Here is a 23,019-nt window from a genome sequence, read left to right as displayed (position 1 = left end):
GAATGATAATTTATATATAAAGTAGGATAGCGTGTGTTATATATTTTGTGTCACACTTACATCCGAATGACTGTCATTTAATTGTTACAAACTCCCATTTCTTGTAATAAATATTTTTACCAAAAATTCTTCACAAGTTTTAGTTTCGATTATAGCTGATAGCACTCAAATCATTTACTTTCTTTATAAATAATTTTACCAAGAATTCTTCATGAGTTTTGGTTTCGGTTATAACTGATGGCAGTCCAGTAATCTAATTTTTTTATAAATAATTTCCTCAAGAATTATTGATAAGTTTTCGTTTTGATTATAACTAAAGAAAGTCAGGTTATAAATATATGCATATATTTTTTTTTCGTAAGTTTTGGTTTCAGTTTCGATTCAAACTGATGCACCCAAGTCATATGGATATATCTTTTTTATTTTTGAAATCGAAACTTTATAATATATAAAAATCGATAGGACATTTACTCTATAATAATATATCCGAAACACGGTGAAAAAAGAAGTGCGAGAAAAGAAGAATCACGGAGGAAAAGAAACAGAAAAAAAAAAAGAAACACAGTGAAAAAAAAAAGACACACGGTGAAAAAAAGAAACATGGCGAAAAAAAGAAACACGGTGAAAGAAAAAAGAAACACGGGAGAAAAAAAGAAACACGGGAGAAAAAAAGAAACACAGTGAAAAAAAGGAACCCGGTGAAAAAAAGAAACACAGTGAAAAAAAGAACACAGTGAAAAAAGAACACAGTGAAAAAAAAAAGAAACACGGTGAAAAAAAGGACACAGTGAAAAAAGAACACAGTGAAAAAAAGAAACACAGTGAAAAAAAGAAACACCGTGAAAAAAAGAAACACCGTGAAAAAAAGAAACACCGTGAAAAAAAGGAAGAAAACCGAAATTGTACTTACACTGTAACTTTCTTCATTTGTCGATCTTCTTCGATTAAATACAAAGATGGAAACTCTTTTATTTGATATTTTTCAATGGCTCTTGTCGAAAGCATTCTCCGGACGAGAATCCGCGAATATTTGCACAGATCAAGAATTAACTGCGGAAGAAATAAAAACAAACAGGAATGAATAGAAACTATAGCACCGAGCGAAATAAACGCATACACAAAGATTAATTCTGCTGATGGAAAATTTGGAGACGGGACTGGAGAAGATGGGACAAATTTCACAAAATCAATATTAGAATATATAGTTAAGAATTTGGAAATCAACTTTGTGATCAGAAAAAGGAATTATATTTTTACAGTGTCCGCCATTAACAACTACACATTTTCTTTCGTTGACATTCAAGTATTTAATCGATTTCAGATTTAATTCGAAGGCAAAATCGTCCATTTTTATTTGTAAAATATTTTTTATACTAACAGGGAGACGCGACGTTTCTCAGGATTGAATGGCCATCAATGAATGTCCCCACGCTTCCAATTCTTTTATCGTCGTTGAATTAGGTGAAATCGCCCATTTTTCAATTAAATCGATTGATTGCCTACTCTAGTCTGGGACCTATTGCAGTGCACCAGGAAGAACCTTCACATTCTTCCCCGCACTGACAATCTACAATACATTATAGTATACATTGCACTGTAGAGAACTTACTGCTGATTATATTAAATTATTTTATATAATAGCTTGAATTCAAGTTTAAAATGCAAAAGACACGTATCATGGTTCAATTTTGCTTCAAACAGAAACATTCATCTCCAACGCACCCTTGTCTTACCAAAGAACCTACTGTTGATTTTATACGCTGGGCTTTTCTGCTTGTGCGGTGATAAAGCTTCTCAAATGCCCTCGTGATTTTAGGCTCTAATTGGTGTTAACTTTTGATCAAAATCTGACTGTACTGTCTTTAATCGGATTTCGTTCGATCATCGATTGTTGATCCTTATCGGGGACATTCTGATACAAAACCTAAGAACACTCCCAGACACGCAAAATACATTTGTATGAATTTTTTTAAAAATCGACCCAACCATTTCGGAGTTGAAAGGGCATGAACTGACATGCAGACACACAAAGTGCCTTTTCTATAAAAACGAACAGGCCGCCCGGCACTGCCCAGTTGTAAAATACGCATAAATATGATATTTTCATTAATGCAGATTTCGTATTTATTATACTGAATATTGGACCGAATATATAGTAATGGTTTAAAAAGTTAAAAAAAATAAATAAATGACTCGTGCGCCACCACTGAGACTGGAAACCAAAATGTTTAGCTTACGATTTACTGCCTGCTTCCCACCTGACTACAACCTGGGTGTCTTCAAGTCCAACGTTAACAAATTCCTAATGAACCGCTCCCTTAAGTAAACACTTCATTAAATCTCCACACTAACGTACTGTACTTGCAATAACCCTTATCCCTGAGTGGCTTCCGGGCCTTGATAAGTGGTGACCACCGTGTAAAAAAAAAAAATGCCTGATCTATGAAGACATGTTCGCTGCAAGGCTAAAAATTAAAACATGAACCAATAGCTATTACGTTATGCATGCATATTCGTAATGCCGTCGTTTGACCTTCACCTGGCAAACTCCATTTTTTTTTTTTTAATTTCCCCACTTTTGTACCGATGTAAAGTTTCACATGTGTTTGAATTAAGTTTCATATCTAGAGACCAAAAATTGACAAAGGAGTTTGGTAGGCCAAATTTTTTAAACAAATATATATACACATACATAAATATATATAGAACGAGGTTTGTGTTTACTATAACCTTTTTACGCAAATATTACACAAGTATAAATCATGTAGAATATCTGCATGGATATAATTACACGTAATAGTTAACTAAAGGTGATCATCCCATAAGAAAACTGAAAAAAAAAAAAAAAAAAAAAGAACTAATATGGAATTAATTAAAACGAATGCTTAAAATAATATGCAAATTAGCTAGATCTTTTGCAGATTAATGCAATTCCACGATCCCTATATAAGAAAGGTGTATTTTATTTAAAATAGAAAAAGGGGTTTTAATATGATTATCCATACACAAAAAAGGCACTTCTGTATTACAGTTATATATTGGTATTAGAAACGAGTTATCGACCCCTGTTCTTAGAAAGAGAACTGCCATCTAGCGGCCATTATATGAACCTCAAATATAAACAAGTGTTTACGATAATGCAAAAATATATAACAAAATAAATAACACAAAAATATGAAAATCGAAACATTTATTGAAAAAAAAAATGTATCAAAATATAATTTTAATGCATTGATATCATTTTGTTTTCAATGAATGATTCATAATTGAAAATTAAATAATAAATATAAAAACATGAAATGTTTATAGATTGTTTTTAGAATTATTTTTCTTTTTTTTTTCGGTAAGGTTGTATAAATATATAGCAAAATATGATTTTAAAAACCTGAAACATTTATAGAGGTTTAAATATAATTTTGTTGTTGTTGTTGTTGTTTTTGTACAGAAAGATTGTATAAAAATAATTTAAGTTTGCGCTAATTTTTAGAAAAGAAATAGTTATCGATCCCTGACAAGCGACATCTGTCGGTGGTTCTTGAAACTAAAATACAAACATTCGCCTCATGTAACTGTCATGCATAAGTGGTAAAATATATATATATATATATATATATATATATATATATAGGAGTACAGATAGAGATAAATCATCTTTCATTTCCATTATGTTCACGGAAAAAACAAAAGAGCAAATAGAAAAGAAATCTTTTCAACATACTTTCACCGGAAACTGAATATGCCTACATTGCTTCTAATATTGCAAATATTCTATTCTGACTCCAACGCCATTCTTATTTACTTGCTTTCTCGCAAGGACAAAGTTCAAGGTCGGTTTCCAATGTGGTAAAAATAAAGCTCTCCAAAAAAAAAAAAAAAAAAAAAAAGAGGGGATACTATGGATTGGAACAGTCTAGAAGGAATCGTTCTCTGACCGAAGACAGAATAGACCAAGTGCAACACAAGGACAGATACTACACCTTGCCCTTAGTCAAAAGGCCAAGGAATTTAATTTCAGGGTTGCCAATGGTTAATAGCGTCGCTTTCCCTACGAATTTCTATGCATTAATTTGTTTCATTAATTTTTATTTTATGTTTTTATTTTTTATATTTTTATTTTTGTTTTCATTTTTTATATTTTTATTTTTATGCTTTAATTTTTTATATTTTTATTTTTGTTTTCTTTTTTTATATTTTTATTTTTATGTTTTCATTTTTTATGTTTTTATTTTTTTATGTTATTTTTATATTCATTTTTTATTTTTTATATTTTTATTTTTTATATTTTTATTTTTATGTTTTCATGTTTTTATTTTTTCTGTTTTTATTTTTTACATTTTTAATTTCTGTTTTTATTTTATTTTCATTATTTTTTTATGTTTTTATTTTTTTCATTATTTTTGATTTTTTATATTTTTATTTTTATGTTTTCATGTTTTTATTGTTTATGTTTTTATTTTTTATATTTTTATTTTTGGAATTCTTTTGAGATTAGGCTTCATAATTTGTGCGTTCATTCTTTTGCGAACTGTTATCCTCATCCTTATTTCGGCCAACTCATCATCGGAGCTCGCGGCACAGTGGATAGAAGTGTTGAGTCTCTACGGTTGCAGGTGGGCATTGTCTGAAGATAGCAATTTCAATCCTACCCAAAGCAGGCCAGAGGATTAGTTGGCCTAGAACGTGATGAGACAACAACTACAAAAGGCAGTAATTACTGGGGATAAGTTACAAAGACTCAGCATTCCTATCCCAACGTGGTTAATCACCTGAAGAAGGCCATAGGATGAGTTGGCCGCAACGTATTGAAGTAACAAGTGTGAAGATGAGGAGAAAACTCAGCAAAAAGAGTGAACGCACAATTTGTTTTATGCTGTCGTATATTTGCTAATCTTTCTCTGCGATCCTGGTTGTTGGAGAAATCTGTATTACAATAGTGTCTAGACTAATTTGCTTTGTGGAAACAGCGGCCGTCGCGAGTAATTATATATTTTTTCTGCGGTTTGTGATTTTGCTGATACGTAAACGTTTTGTGTGCAATTCGAAAGCGGAAAGTTTTATTTGATAAACATTTGGATATAAATTTTATTTCGTTTCCATTTTTATTTCAAATGTGCAATATGCCCACACGATTAAGAAAAGGTCAAAATATTGCGGTTTTTATGTAATTTGGAAAGCTGAAAACATGGCATTCGTCTAACGCGAATTTTGAAAGCAATTCCAGTCTAAGCCGCTATCCTATTAGTCTGATAGGTTTATGTTGAAATTATATATATATATATATATATATATATATATATATATATATATATATATATATATATATATATATATATTATAATTCCTTTTGTCCATTTTTTATATTGCCATAAAATGATATGGTAGGCTATGTCCATTTAATTTATATATTAGGTTGATGCAAAAATGTTTATATATATATATATATATATATATATATATATATATATATATATATATATATATATATATATTATATATATATATCTGGGTAGGTTTATCCATTAAAGGCGTTGAGTTAAATTTTAAAATCAAATAAGAGACGTGTTACATTTAACACTTTAAAGCCAAATAACAACGCGATTTTTTTAACCTTTATAAAATAAACGAATGTTTATTTTTAAAGAGATATATTTCGGAGATATACACTCCTTTTTCTATTTATTTCGTTTATGTTGAAATTAAATTATATAGTTAATAATATTCGTTTCGTTCATGTTGAAATTAAATTATATAGTTACTCGTTTCTATTTCGTTCATGTTGAAATTAAATTATATAGTTACTTATATCTATTTCGTTCATGTTGAAATTAAATTATATAGTTACTTTTGTCTATTTTGTTCATGTTGAAATTAAATTATATAGTTACTTTTGTCTATTTTGTTCACGTTGAAATTAAATTATATAGTTAACTTTGTCTATTTTTTTCATGTTGAAATTAAATTATATAGTTACCTTTGTCTATTTCGTTCATATTGGAATTAAATTATATAGTTACTAATGTTCGTTTTGTTTATAGCGATGCCCATTTCGTTTATGTTGAAATAAAGTTATACTGCTACATATGTCTGTTTCATTTATATTGACATAGATTTATATGGTTATCTATGTTTCATTCATATTGAAATAATATTATATAGTGACTTATGTCTGTCTTTTATATATATAAAATTATAATATAATTTTTATACCCATTTCCTTTATATATATATATATATATATATATATATATATAGTTAGTTAGTTAGTTAGTTAGTTCTGTTGTTTTTGTTCACATTGAAATAAAATTATGCAGTTCCTTTCGTCAGTTTCAACTAAAATTATATAGTTCTATACATCCATTTTGTGTATCTTGAAATAAAATTATATAGTTACTTCTGTTTTTTTTTTTCATATTGAATTAAAGTTATAAAGTTCTTTTCGTTTATATTGAAATAGCATTATATGGTTAGTTCTGTTCGTTTATATTGAAAAAACATTATATCGTTAGTTTTGTTCGTTTATATTGAAAAAAAATTATATCGTTAGTTTTGTTCGTTTATATTGAAGTAAAATTATATAGTTACTTTTATAACGAGTTCAGAACTGTAGTTTGAATAATCCAAATAATCCAAAAAAAACAAAAAAAAAAAACAAAAAAAAAAACAATCAGTGTGCAAAAAACAACAACAACAACAACAACAAAAATGGCGGAATAGAAACAAATATATATATAAATGTATAAAAGAAAATTCCCCTCGGATTGTCGTTTGTCCTTCTGTTGAGGCTTACCTCTTTTCCAAGTCTGCTCGTCCTGTCTTCGATGATGACAGCGGTGACATCATGCGATGTTGTCTGCAGCTTAAGGATGTCATGAATGAACCTGTTTGACAAGAAACAAAGAAGTTTTAGCCAGAGTTAAACCAAGGTAACAGAAACTGATTTTCATCTGTGAGCTTCCCCTTCTTCATCACCTTCCTCATCTGTGATTTGATTGACCCTACCTCCACTCCATCCTTTCTTCTTCTCTGCAGCATCTCTCTCACAGATGTGATGCTGCTAGTTTCAGCCTTATCTGTAAATACTAATATAGCATTGATTTATTTCATTGCGGACTATTATCCTCATCTTTTTAGACGTTGTTTCACGACGTTTCGGCCAACTATTCCTCTGGCCTTCCTCAGGTGGACACTGTGACGGCATAGGAATTCTGAATCTCCTAACTGCATCCTCAGCAATCACTGCCTTCCATAGTTGTTGTCGTCTCACCATGTTTTGGCCAACAGGGCCTGTGGCGCAATGGATAGAGACGTTGAATCTCTACGGTTCCAGGTGAGAATTGTCTGAAGATAGCGGTTTCAATCCTACCCAAAGCCAGCCAGAAGCTTACTTGGCCAAAACGTGGTGAGACGACAACTATGGATGTCAGTAATTGCTGAGAATGCAGTTAAGGAGATGCGGAGTTCCTATCACGCCGCAGTTACCATCTGACGAAGGCTAGAGGAATAGTTGGCCGAAACATTGTGAAATAACATCTAAGAGAGATGAGGATAATAGTCCGTAATAAATAAATTAATAATGAATTCCAATTAAAATAATATATACTATTATAGCATTTCTTCCAAATTATCGCATCTATTCTCTGCTTCCTTTTGTTCTACTTTGTTCGTCTAGTGGTCGCCATCGATTCGCTGTTTTGATATCTCATTAAAATGCAGCTCCTATTCCAGTAGCTTCTTTCCAAAAACTGCAAGCATGTAAGAACTATGTGCTGACCGTTTTCCTCCTACCTATAGCCTTGGTCTTTTCTGGTTCTCAGTTCTGATTAATCGCCCCAACAATACATGCTGGTGTCTACTTCACAACGACTACAAGTCCGAGATAAATTGCAACCGGGAGAATCATGCCCCCCCACCCCTTCTCACCAATTTCCCAACCACGAAGGGAGGGATATTAAGAGTTATTGCCTACACAATGTTTTGCAGTAGTGCATTTATTTGTAACGATTTTTTTAAAACTACTCCGTTTTTGAATATTTCTTTTTTGTGGACTGTTATCCTCATCTTCATAGTTGTTGTTGTTTCACCACGTTTCAACCAACTCATCCTCTAGCCTTCTTCAGATGATTAACTGCAACGGGATAGGAATGCTAAGCCTGGTAACCGTATCCCTAATAGTAATTACTGCCTTCCATAATTGTTGTTGTCTCATCACGTCTTGATGCCGCTGTGGAATTTCCATAGGTCCAGTTAGTAACAATAAAAACGCTATGCTGTCAACCAGTTGAAGAGTCTAAAAGCCACGTGTGATAATGTGATAATAAATGAAAGTAACATAGAAAAGGAGGGTTGAGGATATGCGTTGCATGGAGATAAATGATATGAGAACGATATGATTGATGTGTAATGTGAGTGTCATCAATCCAGCATCACCGCCAGGTTGGGGAAAAAAAAAAAAAAAAACAACGTTGCGGTGGCCAACTCAAAACCTTGTTCAGGAGAGTGAAGCCGGATACTGAACTGATTCTGGGTCCTCATCTTTATGGGGTTTGTTGCTGAAACCGCAAATAGCTTGCACTCTATATGTAAGCAGTCTTGGATCACCGTGACTGGTCGGCCAGTGTTCAGGACGTGGTTAACTTGTTGGAAAGAGCCAAGGTAAATGTAATACGAGTCTTGAAGACCGGCTTAGATTTTATAACTTCAGATGAAGATTAAATCTGAACAGATCAGGGAGATGTTTGCAGAAAAGTTGAGATAGCAGAGTCACTCGACAGGAAAAAGGCAAGTAAAAACATGGCAGGAAGTAAGAAGTATGGATTTTTTTTTTTAGTATAAAAGTCAATTTCTATAAGCTCCTAAACATGGCATGTTCTCCCTCCCTTTTTCTTCTCTACCCAGCTTATTACTCTCTCTTGACACACACACAAAGACAAATCCAGTTGGCATAAGAGAATTAACTCCATTACAAAAAAAAATCGGAATTATTTCCTTTTAGTTAGTACATAATTTGGCTGGAAAACGGATACATTTTACGTTTAGGATCAAAGAATAAATATATATTTTTTTTAATTTTAGATATTACTAGCGAGGGGTACCCGGCGTTGCCTGGGTGTTTGGAGGTGTGTGTGGTTTTGGGTAAATCATAACTCCGGGGGGGGGGGGGTAAAATGAAAAAAGATGTTTTGGTAGGTAAGTATGAGGATCGAACCCGAACCGTTGAGGCAAAGTTATAAATTAAAGTGTGCAAAAAAAAAAAAAAAACAGTGCGACGGTTTTAACCATTGGGCCACTGCGAGATGCTAACAGAAACACATTTGAATTTATTAAATTACTTGGATTTGGCAGGTGCACGTTTTAATGACTTAATGAGGTCAAGTTTGACTGCGGGATAGTATTTCATTTACTGCGGGAACGCTTCCCCCCCCCCCAAGATGTTATAGGAAAAAGAATAACCCACATGTGACGAGCGACAAATGTTGAATATTTATCTTCCCGAAGTCTAGCAAATTAAATAGGCAGGCGAGCTCCGTTGTTAACTCTGAGATATTACGATTTACATGTGATATAAAAAGTTTTAAAAAGTTGTGAACCGACCGACCGCTTCTCTGAAAAAAGCCTTTTGTAGACACACAGAAAAAGCGAACACACATACATACATTTTCGTTTTATATATATAGATTTAGCACTGGTGAGAGTGGGGGAGACACTGATAAAAAAAATATCGACTTTGTGTTTGTTTTGTCGTTTTTTAGTTTTATCCAGACACACACACTGCTCTTTATATTATAGATGAAAAACACGTCTTCACATTTTAATTGAATGCAAACAGAATTTCTTTTTCAATCTTATGATACGTCTACTTCTACAAACACACAGATGCAGCCTTTCGCAACAATGCCCATTACTCTCTCTGGACACACACACACACAGACAAATCCTTTTTTCCCCTTTTTTAGATTTCTCAAGGAATGAGTTGGCATAGGGAATTAGGTGCATTAAAAAAAAATCAAAATTATTTTCCTTTACTTAGTACATAATTTATTAGGAAAACTGACACACCTTAATAAATTTGTCCCAGTTTAGGGTCAAAGGAAAAAAAAAAAATTTTATTCATCCAAGATGAGAGTTCGAGAGATGCTGATAAAGAAAATATGGATTTGTGTTTGTTTTGTCGATTTTAGTTTTATCCAGACATGCGCGCGCACGCATGCGCACACACAACCCTTTATATTATAGATGAAAAACGCATCTTCACATTTTTTTAAATTGAATGCAAAACACATTACAAACAGAATTTTCTTTTCCCATCTTGCAACGTGTTTCTTTCTATAAACGCACAGATGCAGCTTTCTGCAACAATTCACATAGTTTTATGCCGCATCGACCTTTATCGGAGTCACAATAACCAAACGAATAGAAATAAACACTCATATTAATGTCTGTCACAACGTATAACAGCAGTTCCGCGCAATGATTGGTCGGCTCAATAAACGACGCCCGTGCCCAAACCCAAAACATCTTTAGAATAAATGGTGTACAGATTTTTTTTTTTTCAATTAAATTATTTTTTTCCAGTTCCAAAGAATAATAATACACACAAAAAAGTCAGATGGTAGCTTCTCATTATTGAATTCCATTGATAGCTGTTACAGCAGGTGTGCGTTCTACCGAATTGACGTGAATAAAAATCGAAAAAGCATAATCCAATTATAACAATAAGGTTGGCTGATTCGTTGTTTTTGCTTTACGGCATATCAACCCTTTTCCGAGCTATTTAATGCCGAATTCAGTAATTTTGAAAAAGGTTGGTTGGTTGTTTTTGCTTTACGGCATATCAACCCTTTTCCGAGCTATTTAATGTCGAATTCAGTAATTTTGAAAAAGGTTGGTTGGTTGGTTGTTTTTGCTTTATGGCATATCAACCCTTTTCCGAGTTATTTAATGCCGAATTCAGTAATTTTGAAAAAGGTTGGTTGGTTGATTTTGTTTTACGGCATATCAACCCTTTTCAGAGTTATTTAATGCCGAATTCAGTAATTCTGAAAAAGGTTGATTGGTTGTTTTTGCTTTACGGCATATCAACTCTTTTCCGAGTTATTTAATGCCGAATTCAGTAATTCTGAAAAAGGTTGGTTGGCTGTTTTTGTTTTACGGCATATCAACCCTTTTCCGAGTTATTTAATGCCGAATCTTGAAGATTTTTTTTTAATAGAATATATTTTCTTTTCAAGTCGGTTTCTATTTAACTCATAGTTGGGACCCTAACAGGTACTACCACTCCGGGTCAGAATGGACCTGGGGGCAATGGCAATTAAAGGGCAGCTCCACACTCCCCAAATCCCGCAAGTTGGGGCCTCACCATCGGATATAGTTTAAGGTCATATCCAGGACCCTTGAAAAAGTTTCTAATGCTTAAAGTTCTCTGTGTCTATATCCCTATATTCATGGAGTTTGGTTTGATTGTTCAGGACAGATTTATCTTTCCTTGGCCTTGACAACTAAATAGTTTCGCTTATTAGCCAAATAGAAAAGTTACTAGCAAAACCCATGCGATTTTTGGAATATGACATCATCGATCCGTGACGAGTACGTGTATCATGGAGATGTTTCTGTATTTTCAAAAAATAAGTTTAATTCTAAATATGCGCCGGATTTTATGTTGGAACATTCGAATTTCTTCAGATGTTTTTTTAAACAGCCTTTGTTAAAAAAAAAAAAAATTGTATATTGTTATATTAAACTTTTCTTAAATACTTTGACTTTGCTCGTTTTAGTTAAACAACAAAAAAAATATGCTGAAAAGTTATTTTTCACTCAGCAATGAACTTTGGAGGATTGCCGGTGTAAAAAGCACAGTCGCCAAAAGATGAGCGTTTTATTATTTCTAGTTGCCACTTAAAAACCAATTACTCGCAAATGCGACTGTTTCACTTGCAACGTAAAGCCCTGTTGTTTTATTTTATGGCATATCAACCCTTTTCAAAGACACAAATTATAAAGTTTCATCTGAAAGGATTCAAACAAATAAATAAATGAAATCATATATAATGTCTCCAGCTGTTCAATATCTCTGCGGTAAAACTCGGGGGGGGGGGATGCGAAGAAATCTGTGATGACTTGGTGCAAGTTGGCTTAATCAGTGAAGGATTTCCCATGGAGATGATTATCGAGGGAGTGGAAGAAATGGTAATCAAATGATGCAAGGCCAGATGAATGAGATGGATGGCACAAAGTCTCCCACCTAAGTTATTGTATGGTATCCTTGACCACTTGTGGGGCCAGAAATTTTTCGCTTATCTACTTTCATCAGTGAAGGATTCTCCACAAAGAAGATGGTTATTCAAGGAATGGTAGAGGCGGCACAGGTTTAGATAAATAGGATAGATTGCAGAGGTTTATAAACAGAGCCAGTGCAAATTAAATGGAGAAAGCTGTTGTGCCTCTAATTGCTAATCTTTCTTTCACCACTTTGATAAAATCTGCTTTCCTCTTCACTCTTAAAAGTAAGTTTTCACAAGAACGTGTTAACTCCAAGTATTTTCAACCAATGAAAACCGTTTCAAACCCCAAATGTAACACTTACATGTGAAAATAGTATGCCAACGCGAACTTAGAAACTGCTATAAAACAAACATCTAAAAACTAGAGAGAGAGAGAGAGAGAGAGAAAGAGAGAGAGAGAAAGAGAGAGAGAGAGAGAGAGACTTCACCAGCCGGCCGCGCATATGGAAGAACCCAAGAATGTCTGCTTTATACTCCCCTCTCCCATTCTTTTAGCTAACTCATATACAAGCCTTCATCTACCTTACACATTCATACACACTAGCAAGAGTCAGATGAACCGAAACGAACTGCTACTCACAGCAACCCACACCACAATCACACCGGTTGAGAATCCATCATTGGCAATCTGTCCAACAGAGACTAGATCATTGTCACAAAGGTGACCTTTTCTCTGTTGGACTGTGATAATTGTTTTGTTCAACTCTAGTATGCCAACTCTTCCGGGCTTTACATTCTTGGATTGGGAAGTGAAGCAACGTTGAGCCTGGCCAGTATCAGATGGGTGATCACTTGGCAAGGTTAGGTGTTGTATGTACCGCACTGTAGAAATTTCCAGGTTGGTATCTGGGGGTGCATTAATTCACTGGCAGAGATGCACCCCCAGTCTCCGTTAAGACGTGCATTTAGAAGGCAACTCTGATGTAAAAACCTGCGGTCTACTGTATACACTGTCTTGTGGCGGTCGTCTTCACCGACAAGGGTTAGCAGTAATACCAAAAAGTGTGGTTGGTTCTACACAAAGTCTTCACCACTATAAACAAATCATCTGTGTGGATTTTCGAGCAACTAAATTGTTGTGGCGGAACCTTATATGTCGAAATCCACGGGAGAGTCCATCATATATATATATATATATATATATATATATTTTTTTTTTACAAAGGCATCACCACATTATCAAGGCCCAGAGGCCACTCAAGGATAAGGGCTAAAGAGTGTACAGTAGAAATTGGTCAATATAGTAATCAATAGTAATGAAAATTTGGTAAATTTAATAACTCATATGGAACGGCTCATCAAGAACTTATTTACTTTAGACTTGAACACAACCATATTGTAGTCAGCCGGAAAGCAGGAAAACGGAAGACAATTCCACAGGCGTGCAGTTCTAAGAAAGAAGCTTTGTTCATGGAATCTACGTTTAGGTTTAGGCACAGATAAAGAGTGGGGGAAATTATTGATAGTGTTTACAGCTAGACGAGTGTTTCTTGTGAAAGTTTGGCGAGGGGGGACCATAGATTGAAGCTCAGTTGAACACTTTCCATGTAAATAACGATACATCAGAGACAAACTCGCAACATCTCTTCTGTGAGATAGAGGTTGCAAGGAGGAGAAAAGGACATCTATATATACACACACACGCACAGAGAAACATTACAGAAAAGAATAGACACCCATAGAAACAATTTATTTCAATAAACATAAAATTTATAGAACAAAATAAAAAATAAATGGTCACAAATTTAATAACTAATACTGGGTTCACATTCCCTTTGCTGTTTTTAATGCTACGAACCTTCTAGGCATGGCATTGATCAGTTGACGAATATCATCTGGAGAAATCTCTTGCCATGTCTGACGCAATAATGTTAAAAGTTTAGGCTGAAGAAGACCGCTTTTTTTTTCTTTTTTTTTTTCAAAAATTCCGGTCTAATAAACCTCAAAAGCTTTCAATTGGGTTCATATCCAGGGACTGAGTTTATTAATCTTATTTTGGCTAAACCAATGTTGTGTCGTCCTAACAGAGTGACAAGGAGCTTCGTCTCCAAAAATAGGGAGTTAACTTAGTTCATTTTACCACTTGAGAATATTAGTAAGTGTCCGTCATGTAATAGTGAAACATATTTAGCAGAATTGATGTTTCCTTCGTACTCCACCAGGTCTGTTCAACTTTGCCCGGTCATAAAATATGCTTAAATATGTTTTAATTTGTCCAGTTTTCGTATATATTATTATAGAGTCGTGATTTTTCAAAAGTAAAAAAAAAAAAAAAAAGTATTTGGGTGCCATCAGCTAGAATCGAAACCGAAAGAAAAACTGTGGAATTTAAAGTTGGTGACGTTACCACTGTACCAACGTGACAAGCATATGAAATGATTAAAACTAAACTAAGATGAATTTAAACAATGTATCACGATTTTATTTTCAATTTTGACCGATTTTAAACCCCTTAAAAACTATTTTAATCAGTTAAAGACCCATAAAAGACCGATCTACAAAAAAATCCAATCATTTGATGCTGCTAGAGCTGCTCTGCGACTTTTAGTTTCGGAGTTTCAAAATATGAAGACCGACAGACAGAAATATAGCAATATATATATATATATATATATATATATATACTAGACTTTAACGTCCGTTAAAAACATTACAAAGTCAATTTTTAATAACCACCTCATGTAAAACATGTATTAAATATAATATGATGATTGGGAGGAGGAGGAGCAGGACATTGTGAGATGATGATGAGGAGAAGGCAGAGAGGAAGAAATTGTATTTGCCTAAACCATTGTCCCTGCGTATCATTAGACTGTATGCTCCTCTGTTGGAACACCAATCATCATCTGATAATCCTGGAGGGATAATGGCTGACACGCTAAATTGTGAAGCAAGAGTTGTTTAATCCCTAACCACACCTATCCTGAATCGGCATTGCTTGATTCCAGTGGCAAGGAGAATTCCAGGACAACTGGGGGAAAAATGCTTAAATAAGCAGAAAGCACATATGGCACTTGGTATTCCCAGATGGTCACCCATTAGAGCACTCACCAGACTCTACGATGCTTAACTTTGATCATCTAATGCGAACCGGTGTGCCAACATGACTATGTCATATATAGTATACATAGTATTAGATTATGTTAGTTTTAAAGAGAGCTGAAGAAATGTACAGAATTTTGATTTTATGGTCTTCCGTAAAAGAAAAAAAATAAGCTTAATGTTCATGAGTAAATGTTCGTCGGATTTTGCGTCCATCTATTAGCGGAAGAAAGTAACCTTTAATGCGTTCCCTCTGCCGAAACCATAGACATCAGAAAGGTTTTAATACGAAGAACCGTTGCGCTACGAGGCTAAAACCGCATTTCTGACAAATTACGTCTCAATTTTTTTTTCTTTTTATCTCATTCGCCAAAGGAAGAAATGCATCTATTTCGGTGAAGTAAATTTTCTGCTCCATAAAATGAAGACCTACAAGAATTTCCACATTTATCCCCGGTTTTTACCAACGAGGACAACACGTGTGCAATGACTGTTTAAAAGCAGGATTTTATTTTTTTGGTGTTGTCGTTGAGTGATCCAGTAATAATAAAGTAATCGACCATAGCCGAGGGCAACCTAAAGGCTCCCTTTTCATTAAAGTGGAAGTGGATGATTCAATTTACCTTTCATCCTAACATTATTATGCTGAGTGTTAAGAGAGATGTCAAAAATTATATGATGTAGGATTGAACCCTGTTTGCCTGGCCCATATTATGAATAGACACACACATTATATATATATATATATATATATATAATGACAAAATCTACATTCCAAATTTCAAGATGTAGTCCATCTTACTGTTTTTTTTTTATTTCAACATGTTAAAATGTTCAATTCTTGACAGCACCTGTTTCGTAGCACAGAATTATTCATGTAATTATTATGCAATTTTTAAAATTTATTTCACCCTTACTCATCAGAAGAATACAAACTCATCAACTCTAATGTGATAAAATTCAAAGATAGCGTAACTAAAAGAAAAAGAAAGATGGTGGGATCCTTCTACCGCTCCAGAAGATATCTCACTACTGATGCAATTCTCTATCTATATAAAAGCCAAGTACGTCCAAGGATGGAATACTATTGCCATATCTGGGCAGGAGCTGCTAAAAACAGCCTATCCTGCCTTGACAGAGTACAAAATAGACTTCGTGGCTTAGTGGGGGATGCCCTTTTCTCTACCCTGCAAGCTCTCTCCCACAGAAGAGACGTTGCGAGCCTATCCTTGTTTTATCGTTATTTCCATGGCAGGTGCTCGTCTGAACTCCAATCTCTGGTCCCCCCTTGCCAATCTTTCACGAAAAACACCCGTCTAGCTGAATCCACTATGAAAAATTTCCCCCACTCTATATCTGTGCCTAAATCAAAATGCGGATTCCATGAACAAAGCTTCTTTCTTAGAATTGCACGCCTGTGGAACTCTGTTCCGTCTGCCTGCTTCCCACCTGACTACAACTTGGATGTCTTTAAGTCCAATGTTAACAAATTCCTAATGAACCGCCCCCTTAAGTAAACACTTCATCAAATCTCCACACTAACGTACTGTACTTGCAATAACCCTTATCCATGAGTGGCTTTCGGGCCTTGATAAGTGGTGAACACAGTGTAAAAAAAAAAAAAAAAAAAAAAACAATTGCAAATTCTCTTCTGATTTTCAGATTTTGCCTATATTCTTTTATTCGCTTTTAAAGTTGATGAGTTCTTATTCTTCTGATGAATAAAGGGCAGAATAAATTTTTAAAAAATGACGTAATTACATGAATAGTTCTGTACTATTAAACAGGTGCTGTAAAGAATTGAACATTTCTAACACACACACAAAGAAATAAACGGTAAGATGGACAATATCTTGAAATTTAAAGTACAGCCTTTTTGTCATTCATTTGCATATGCTCTATAGTTACATCGAGCTTCATAAATTTGAAATATGATTGATTTGGTTGGTTGGTTGGTTTTGTTTTACGGCATATCAACCCTTTTCAGGTTATTTAATGCCGAATCCAAAGATTTTGAAGAAAAATATTTTAATGTAATATATTTGTTATTTTCAAGTCTGTTTCTATTTAACCCATAGTTAGGACCCTAACAGGTACTACCACTCCGGGTCAGAGTGGACCTGGGAGCAATGGCAATTAAAGGGTGGCTCCACACTCCCCAAAGCCCGCAAGCTGGGGCCTCACCACTGGATATAGTTTAAGGTCATATCCAGGACCGAAATATAATTGAATAAGCATATCTTTCCTATATATATATATATATATATATATATATATATAAATAATATATGAAATAAAATATAATATATATATATATAAATAATATATGAAATAAAACAAAAATACAAGCGATGGCTAACGTTATGTTATTTGAGAAGAAAAACCAAATAATCAACGTTTCGTCCCTATTTCAGGGGGCATCCTCAGGATATCGTAGGAAAAATGTAAAATCCTTCCCATTCTGGGCCAAAACTATAAATGTGTGTGCGGCATGCACATTTATAGTTTCGGCTCAGAATGGGACGGACTTTATCCTATCCTGACCCACAGACTTTATTGCAGTGGGGACATGTGTGGGTGGTCGTCTGAGTAATGGAAGAGGCGGAAGGAGCTCTGTTGGTAGTAGATCTTTCCTTTCTCTGCTTCCTTTTGTTATCTATGGCTCTGTGGAGGTCATTTTCTGAGTGAACCGTGCCTTCATGGACCATTTTGCTCTACATATCCCTCTGAAGAGCAGCAGCATCTATCTATCTATATATATCTATATATCTATATATCTCTCTCTCTCTATATATATATATATATATATATATATATATATATATATATATATATATATATAAAGCTGAACGTCTGTGTGTTTGGTCACAAATAGGCTCCTATATGGTTGACTATTATAGAAAACTGATCACATATAATGATAGATGTATCGAGACACAGGAATGGGGATGTTTGATCTGGCATAATGATGATTCAGTAAAATTGTGGGGTTTTCGTACGCGCCTGGTCCACAAAGTATGGAAATAAAAAATTTAAAAATGAAAAAAAAAAAAAACGTTTACAAGTGTTTTGTTATAGATGTACATAATAATACTTTGATAAGTATGTTTTAACTTAAATAGGGATGGCATAATAAAATTGTGGGGTCTGCGTTCGCGCCTGGCCTCCATAGAATGGAAATAGGCACAAACTTTAAGACTTTTCATATCTATTTGCGTAAGTATACTTTGATAATTATGTTTCAGTTTGAAGAAATATGGTATAATAAAATTATGGGGTGTTCGTTCGCACCTGACCTCCATAGAATGGAAATATGTCACAAAGTTTAACAAGGTTTTTTTAATATAGATCCACAGAATATTGCGATAAGTGTTTCAATGTGAACAGGTATGGTATAATAAATTATGGGGTTTATCTATTTTAGTTTTACTTTCATCATATTTTGATTTGGTTTTGATACCCCCAAATTCGAAGCTATCTCTTTACAACTCTTCCTTTTCACAACCTATCATATTTTCATAAATCAGAGTCCATTTTCTGTAGGCTGTTTTTGAACCCAGTCAACGACGGGTACTTTTGCTAGTATATATATATATATATATATATATATATATATATATATATATTATTTTTAAAACAGTAATCTATGGGCATGCAGGTTTTGAGGTTCCTACCTCTCTTCGGCATGGCTAGACTTTCTAAGAACCCCGAAACATGCATATCTGTAGATTACTGTTTTAATAATAAATGAATAAATAAAAATATTTATCTACGTCCAAATAAAATATAGGCAATTTTCTAATTAAAACGATCTCCAAGGCAAAGACATTACTTAACGGCATTTATTATTTAAAAAAAACAAACTACATAATATATATATTTTGAAACATCAGTTGGAAATATTTACTGATTTAAAACCACCTGAACAGTGAGAATTATACTTTTTTTTTCTCTCACTGGTTTTCCAACTTAAACCAATTTCCCTCTTTCCTCATTCGATTCTTAGCTTTTAATTTATCATTCTGACGTTTCCTCTTAGAGGGTCAGACGATAAGGCCTTAAGGAAATTTTAACAATTCCACCTGCCCGTTTTTTTGTTTCTTTGATCTTTTTATTTAAATTAAATTATGTTTCCTCTGAAATTTCTCCTTCCATTTTGCTGTACCAAGAATTTACTTTATATATATATATATATATATATATATATATATATATATATATATATATATATATATATATATATATATATATATATATATATATATATATATATATATTACACACACAGCATAATCGCGTTGACGCACAGGTTCTCGTCAGATCACTGAAGTTAAGCAATGGCGAGCCTGGTTAGCACCAGGTGGGTGACCATTTGCGAACTCTAGGTGCTGTATGTGCTCTCCGCTTATCTCGGCATTTGTTTCTAGTCGTCTTGTACACTTCACTTGCCACTAGTATTTAGCAATGTCAACTAAGGAAATGTGTGGTTGGAGATTGTATGCCTCCTGCCAATAAGGCTTTTACGCGCAGGCACCCCGTCATTGTGTAACCATAGTCTGTCAAAGACTGAGGGAGCGATATATAAGCAGGCTGCCTGGCTATATTTCTGTCGTTCTGTCTCCATATTTTAAAAGTCCATCTCCTCCGAAACTAAAAGTCGCGAGCAACATTAGGGGCCTCAAATGATTAGATTTTTTACAACCGTTTTTTTTTTATGGGTCTTTAGCCGTTAAAATTGTCTTAAAAGGCCAAAAATGGGCCAAAATTGAAAAAAAAAATCGTTCAATATTTTGTACATTCATCTTACTTTATTTTTAATTTTTAATCAGTTCGTATGCGTGTCATGCTCGTACAGTGGTAACGTCACCAGCTTTGAATGCTACAATTTCGGTTTCGATTCTAGTTGATTGCACCTAAACACTTTTTTTTTTTTTACTTTTGAAATCACAACTTTATAATAATATAGACGAAATCTGGACTAATTTAAATATGTTTTTTTTTTTGTTTTTTTTTACTTATCAAGGCCCGGAGGCAACTCGAGAATAAGGTTTAATAAATGTAAAGTGGTCAATGAGACAATGTTGTAATAATTGTTAGTGGTGGAAATTTGGTAAATTGGATTACCTAAGGGTAACGGCTCATCAAGAACTTGTTTACATTGGACTTGAAGATGACCATATTATAGTCAGCTGGAAAGCAGGCAAAAGGAAGAGAGTTCCACAGGTGTGTAGTTCTAAGAAAGAAACTTTGCTCATGGAATCTACGATTAGGTTTAGGCACAGATAAAGAGTGGGGGAAATTACGCTCAGGCAAAGCTGGGTGCCCTACCTCTGCTAGTATGCATATATAGATGTGTTTGTGTGTGTGTGTATGTGTGCTTCCAGTGCATGCTTAATATGTCTTCTGCATGACATCAGTGGCTTCAATATATATGCAGGTGTTGGCTGAATTCTCTCCATCTTGCCACAAGTTTTAGCGGCACTGCATGAAAACAAAGACGATAAGAGAATATGCAAAAACAAAAATCTCCAAGGGCAAGAAGTTTAAGGAATTGGCATGGAGAGGAATTGTGCTTTCACGAATTAAGGAGGAAATAAGAAAGACAAGAAAGTTCCTTATAAAACAAGAAGTCCACTCAAAGAATCCTATTAAGAAATGGAAGCACGATTCCTTGGTTAATTTGCCAAAGGATGAGATAATAAAGTGGTTACCAGTGGCTAAGGGAAATATTTATGAACTAGGTAATATATCTACTCTCTACTCCTAATTGATGGGCTAGTAGCAATAAATAAATAAAAAAAAAACCTAAAAATAGTCACTTGCAAATACGTTGGAGACATTGCCAAGGCTGCTGCAAGGAAGGTGAGCTCATTCTACCAAACTAGAAATTTTATATTACCTGCCAATATCCTAAATCTCTTGCTCACACATGCATGGAGTATTACTGTCACATCTTTCTAGTCTCTCCATTTTAGACAAACGTCCAATAAAGAGTTTCTAATTTACTAAGTTACACACTATCTAGCAAGCTCTAGTCTCTGTTCCATCACTGCAATGTTCGATCCCTGTGCTTGCTTTACAAGTAATTTAATAGAATATTCCTCGACAAGTGTACTTTACAGTTACCCCCTGTATATAAATACACCCGAACGACCCGTCAGTCAGCAAGATCCCACCCTCTCACTGCAAAAGTCCTCAAATACTGAAGAGCTTTCTACTCTACTTCTTTCCTCAAACTGCTAGCCTTTGGAATTCCTTCCCTGCTTCCCTGACTGTACCATCAGGTAGAGGTTTAAATATAATGTGAACTTGTATATTGCTGCACAACTTCCTACTTAGTATGCTCCTAAATTCAGGGATTTCCCCCCCCCCAACTCTAAGTAAAAACGCCATCAAAATCTTATTGCAATTCTCAACTTCGTACCTAGGAATGTTCTACCTAAACAACATCAAAATAAAAACGTGAAAGACTTTAAAAATATTTAAAAAGAGTTAAGGATGTCTCTCTCTCTCTCTCTCTCATTCGCCCACGTATTGCAGCAGTAGTTAAAAAAAAAAAAAAATAAATAAATAAAAAAAACACCAGGCACAACTGCCCCATTTAAATTTATCATTATTATTTTACACCAGACTAGCAAGGGCGCCTGACTTTGCCCGGTCATAAAGTACGCTTAATATATTTTAATACATGCAGATTTTGTATTTATTATTACAGGTTCAATTCTCAACAGAATATGTATACTTAATATGTAGTACTGATTTTAAAGGTAATAAAAAAAAAAGAGGGTTTGTATTACTGTACACAGATTCGAAAAGTTGTCAAAAAACAAATATATAACAAATAAACGTTATCAAAGGCAAGATAAGTTACTTTTCTTCCAAACTGGATATATTTTTCGTGTTTTTATTCAATGTAACATGTTTATTCAGCTCGACAAACATACAGTGTTTACCAATGTATTGAAAAATTCAAAATGGCGCCCGACTTTCTCTTTAACACGGTAAGTTTGGGAAAAGGTGTTATAAATAATAAACTAGACAAAATACTATTAAAAACCCACCGAATATATGTCAACCTATGTCACGGTAACATATATTGAGCGAGTTTCTAACAGTATTTTCCCTAGTTTTATATTTATAGCACCTTTTCCCAAACTTACCGTGTTAAAGAGAGAGTCGGGTGCCATTTTGAATTTTCCAATACATCGATAAACACAGTATGTTTTTCGAGCTGAATAAACATGTTACATTAAATAAAAACACTGAAAACATATCCAGTTAGGTAGAAAAGTAACTTATCTTCCATTTGATAACATTTATTTGTTATATATTTGTTTTTTGACAACTTTTTCGAACTAACAGTAATACAACCCCCCCCCCCTTAAAAAAAATAATTTTTGTATCCGTGATGAAACCCTACAATGCACACTGTTAAAAAATAACTTGAGCGCCATCAGCTAGAATTGAAACCAAAACAATAAGCTCTTCGGTCCGTTTCCTCATTTAAATCTCAAGCCTCGTTCGCTATCGTTTGGGATAAACCGACAGACAGATGGAGAAAAAAAAAACTTATAAAATTAAACCAGTGTTAGTTAGGATTAGTTGACGCATGCGCAAACTAATAGAAATGTCGGTAAGTTGAAATGGACATTTTGCATTTCAACTTGCCGACTTCTGTACGGGTTATTCATCCATGCAA

The 23,019-nt window shown here is 34.0% G+C and overlaps 1 protein-coding gene across 1 annotated transcript in view; it reads right to left on the bottom strand.

Annotated features, from left to right (window-relative positions):
• LOC145247803 (sulfhydryl oxidase 2-like) overlaps positions 1–23,019 on the bottom strand; it is a 272,044-nt gene that overhangs the window by 59,529 nt on the left and 189,496 nt on the right. Inside the window, exons 4-5 of the mRNA XM_080109438.1 lie at positions 6,788–6,878; positions 911–1,050 (exon numbers count right to left, since the gene is read on the bottom strand). Coding sequence (XP_079965564.1) covers positions 911–1,050; positions 6,788–6,878 — 231 coding nt within the window. The remainder of the gene's footprint in view (positions 1–910; positions 1,051–6,787; positions 6,879–23,019) is intronic.

Source organism: Euprymna scolopes, chromosome 26, assembly GCF_053919585.1.
Source record: "Euprymna scolopes isolate OS-2025 chromosome 26, ASM5391958v1, whole genome shotgun sequence".
Lineage (NCBI taxonomy): Eukaryota > Metazoa > Mollusca > Cephalopoda > Sepiida > Sepiolidae > Euprymna > Euprymna scolopes.
The sequence above is the reverse complement of the archived record's forward strand: the minus strand, read 5'-3'. Positions and strand labels throughout refer to the sequence as shown.